Source organism: Lethenteron reissneri, unplaced genomic scaffold (assembly GCF_015708825.2).
Source record: "Lethenteron reissneri isolate LAM-NWPU_2019-01 unplaced genomic scaffold, ASM1570882v1 scaffold_1104, whole genome shotgun sequence".
Classification (NCBI taxonomy): Eukaryota; Metazoa; Chordata; class Hyperoartia; order Petromyzontiformes; family Petromyzontidae; genus Lethenteron; species Lethenteron reissneri.
This window is the reverse complement of record NW_026890788.1, coordinates 31,131-34,460: the sequence shown is the minus strand read 5'-3', so window position 1 is coordinate 34,460 and position 3,330 is coordinate 31,131. Positions and strand designations below refer to the sequence as shown.

The 3,330-nt window shown below is 56.5% G+C and overlaps 1 protein-coding gene across 1 annotated transcript; it reads left to right on the top strand.

The window, feature by feature from the left end:
* Positions 1 to 1,047: 1,047 nt before the first annotated feature.
* LOC133361481 (uncharacterized) lies at positions 1,048 to 2,809 on the top strand. The gene is given in 3 exon segments (XM_061580399.1): positions 1,048 to 1,470; positions 1,472 to 1,746; positions 2,704 to 2,809. Coding segments are annotated over 3 exon segments (678 nt in total). The 5' UTR covers positions 1,048 to 1,173.
* The last annotated feature ends 521 nt before the right edge of the window (positions 2,810 to 3,330 follow it).

Sequence of the window (3,330 nt, the reverse complement as noted above, 5' to 3'; positions counted from 1 at the left end):
GGAACTTCTTCCGCACCGTACGTAGCTAGTCCGAGGTGCTAATTTAGGATCCCTCTCCAACTTCCACCTCTTCGCTGCCCCCCCCCCCCCCCTAGGGCAGACGTTGACAGCGGGCACGGGCTACGGAGCATGGATCCCGTGCAGGAGAAATGTCGAATGTGCGTGGGGAGCGTCAGCGCAGCACGCGGACACGGCGAGTCCAAGGTGCACGCACACCACAGGCGGCGCAGGCGAGACCCCAGCAAGTCTGGACTTGCGCGAGAAAAATAATAAAATTATCATCTAAATCACTCAACACGAATTGGTTAACGCTTGTCACTGATAATCCAGAGTGACGCCTCGCGTGTCGCGTGTCGTCGTTGTTGTGTTTGTTACCCGGGCATGGCAGCTGCGCGTATTGCGCGTCGTGTTGTGTGTGTTAGTCTGTAAGTTCGTTGTGAATGTTGTGGATTTGCTCTCCAGCACACAACCGGTTAGTGCGGTGCTCGTCACGAATTGGCCACATTCTGTTTACGTGACAAACCCCTTCCTAGTTGTAACTGTGTATGTATCTGTGTATGTAACTGTGATGATATCGATGTACCCGTGTATGTATGTTGTATGTATGTTGTATGTATGTATCTGTGTATGTGTCTGTGTATAAGTGGAACTTCTTCCGCACCGTACGTGGCCACGCGTGGTGATCGCGGGCGAGGCCGAGCGACGCGAGAGGGGTGAGGGGGGGGGCAGCTGCGGGTCGCCCCCCCCCCCCGCGCCCTGGGGGCTCCGTCACCGCCACCGCCGCCCTGGGGGCTCCGCGCGGGGGCGCCAGGAGGAGGAGGCGCCGCGTGATGCACAAGTCGCCGCGTGGCCCCGTGGTGAGCGCCGGGAAGGGCCGTCACGTGGCAGTGGCGCCTACGCACGAACCTCCAGCTCTCCAGGGGCCATGTCACCGCCCCCGATATAAACGCGGCAGTGACGAGTCAGACCGCGGCAGTCATCGCAAGGGACGATTCGGACATCCCCGACGCGAGCTCGGCACGAGATCCGTCTTCGTCGTGGTCGTCCTGCACGTGGTGCCGAGGGGCTGCTGCTGCTGCTGGGAGCGCGTCGCGTGCAGGTGCCCGCGTGAGCCCGCCCGGGGGGAGTTGTCGGCACGACGACCCGAGGCGCAGCCCGAGCCGAGCGGTGACAATGGGTCTCCTTGCGTCACGAGTGGCGTCGCTGCTGGACGGAATGTTCACTCAGCAAGCGCGCGTGCTGCTGCTGGGTTTGGACGCGGCCGGGAAAACCAGCATCCTGTACAAGCTCAAGCTCGACGAATCCGTGGTGACCATCCCGACCATCGGCTTCAACGTGGAGACCGTGCAGCCCATCAGGAACGTCACCTTCACCGTGTGGGACGTGGGCGGCCAGCAAAAGATCCGCGCTCTCTGGAGGCACTACTTCCAGAACACGGACGGGCTCCTCTTCGTGCTGGACAGCGCGGACCTGGGAGCGCTTCCCGGAGGCTCTCAAGGAGCTGGACGCCATCCTGGACAGCCCCGAGATGACGCGGGTGCCCTTCGTGCTCCTCGCCAACAAGCAGGACCTCCCGCGGGCAGCGGCCACCGCGGAGGTGGCGGAGGCGATGAAGGCGGTGAAGACGCGGCACGGGCGCGAATGGCTGGTGCAGGGCTGCTGCGCCCGCACCGGAGAGGGCCTCCTGGAGGGCGTGGGGCAGCTCTCCCGCTTTATCAGCAACTCCAGAGCCTCCTCGGGGACAAAGTGAGCGCGGCTCGGCAGCAGCAGCAGCGGCGGCGGCGGTGTCACTCCAAGGCGGCGTCTCTCGTGCACGTGGGGGGGGGGGGCTTTCGAGTTGTGTCCACTGGTCGTAACTTCACACGAGCGAACGCCGTCATTCAAACAAACAGCTCGCTGTGTGTGCCTCTGCGTGTGGATGTCTCTTGGTGTGCTGTTGCTCTGCTTGTCCCTCTGGGCTGCCCAGAAGTATATCTTTCCTTGTGTGTCTTCTCTGTGTATGTACCTCGTGTCTGTTCACGAGTCCCTGTCCTCTGTTTTTACGTTGGCATGTTCAGCCCAGATGATGAACACGAGAGATGTATCAGTCTTTTGAAATACGTGGTCAACCAGGTGAGTGTCTAACAGTGTTGTTGGCCGACTGGTTTGCATCACGTGATGGTTCCAAGGTCTGTTGAGTTTCTCGTCTCCCATCTTCTTGTTGCATTTGCTTACGTGCAGTTTGCCGTTCTCTGTGTGCTGTGCACGTGGTGTCCCCATGTGTGATGTTTCACCCAATTTCCACCTGATGATGAGCACTTGTTTTGCGTTCGAAACGTCGTGATTTATTTTAATTTAATTTATTTAATTTTATTTCTACATACGTGTCTTTACCGGAAAAAAACCAATGCGTAAAACAGCTTGTTGTGAAAGACCCAATGCAGAAGATCGCTGGGTTTGGTCTTCCACGAAGCTCACGTTCCACCCTAAACCGCATCCACGTCACAAACCACGGCAGTAGATGCGGATACCCTGATGCACAAATGTTAAATTAGAAACTCTCCAGGAGCCTGCGACTGCGGCCATCCAGAACAGACCGTGCCACGTGTAACGACGCAATGCCCGGTCCACAAACACGACGGAGACGTCACAGCGATACACTCACTACCACTGCTTCTTCTCACGCGGTGATCTGGGCTTGCCCACCTGGATGTGACTTCATAGTCGTCTGCTGTGCACCTGCATCAGCAGCCACACGAACGAAGCATCAGAAGAGAACGCGTCCACGTGCACGCGCCACGCGACTGCGCGTGCCTCTCGCTGCGAGTGAACCTCCGCATCGTCGTCAACTGCGGACTGCAGGTTCACTTCGACGGCGGCTGTCGCTCTGTGATTCCACACTGGGGGGCAAACGCCTCTCCCGAGTTGATTCCGTTCCGCGCTTTCCTTGCAGCCGTCGCGTCGCGGCCTCCGGATGCTATGGGGTCATCTCGCCATCTCTACGGGTCAACTTTGACCGCTCGTGGTTTAGATATAAACATGTGAATGGCATCTGTAAATTAAAAGCGGCACAATCTGTGCAAGTTTTTTTCATCGAAGGCACTGTAATGGCTCGTCTCATTTTCAGACATGCTTTTATAGACCAAACGACATTGTATAATCTTGATTTGAAGTTTTCGTGACTGCAGAAATCCATACTCTTTGGTTCTTTCGGTAAAGTCACGTAGGAAGAAATAGAATAGTTTTAAATAAAATAAATTAGTATTTCTACCTACGTGACTTTACCAAAAGAACCAAAACATTGCATAACATCTGTAGATAATTGTAGGATTTGTCGTTCTCGTCTTTCAT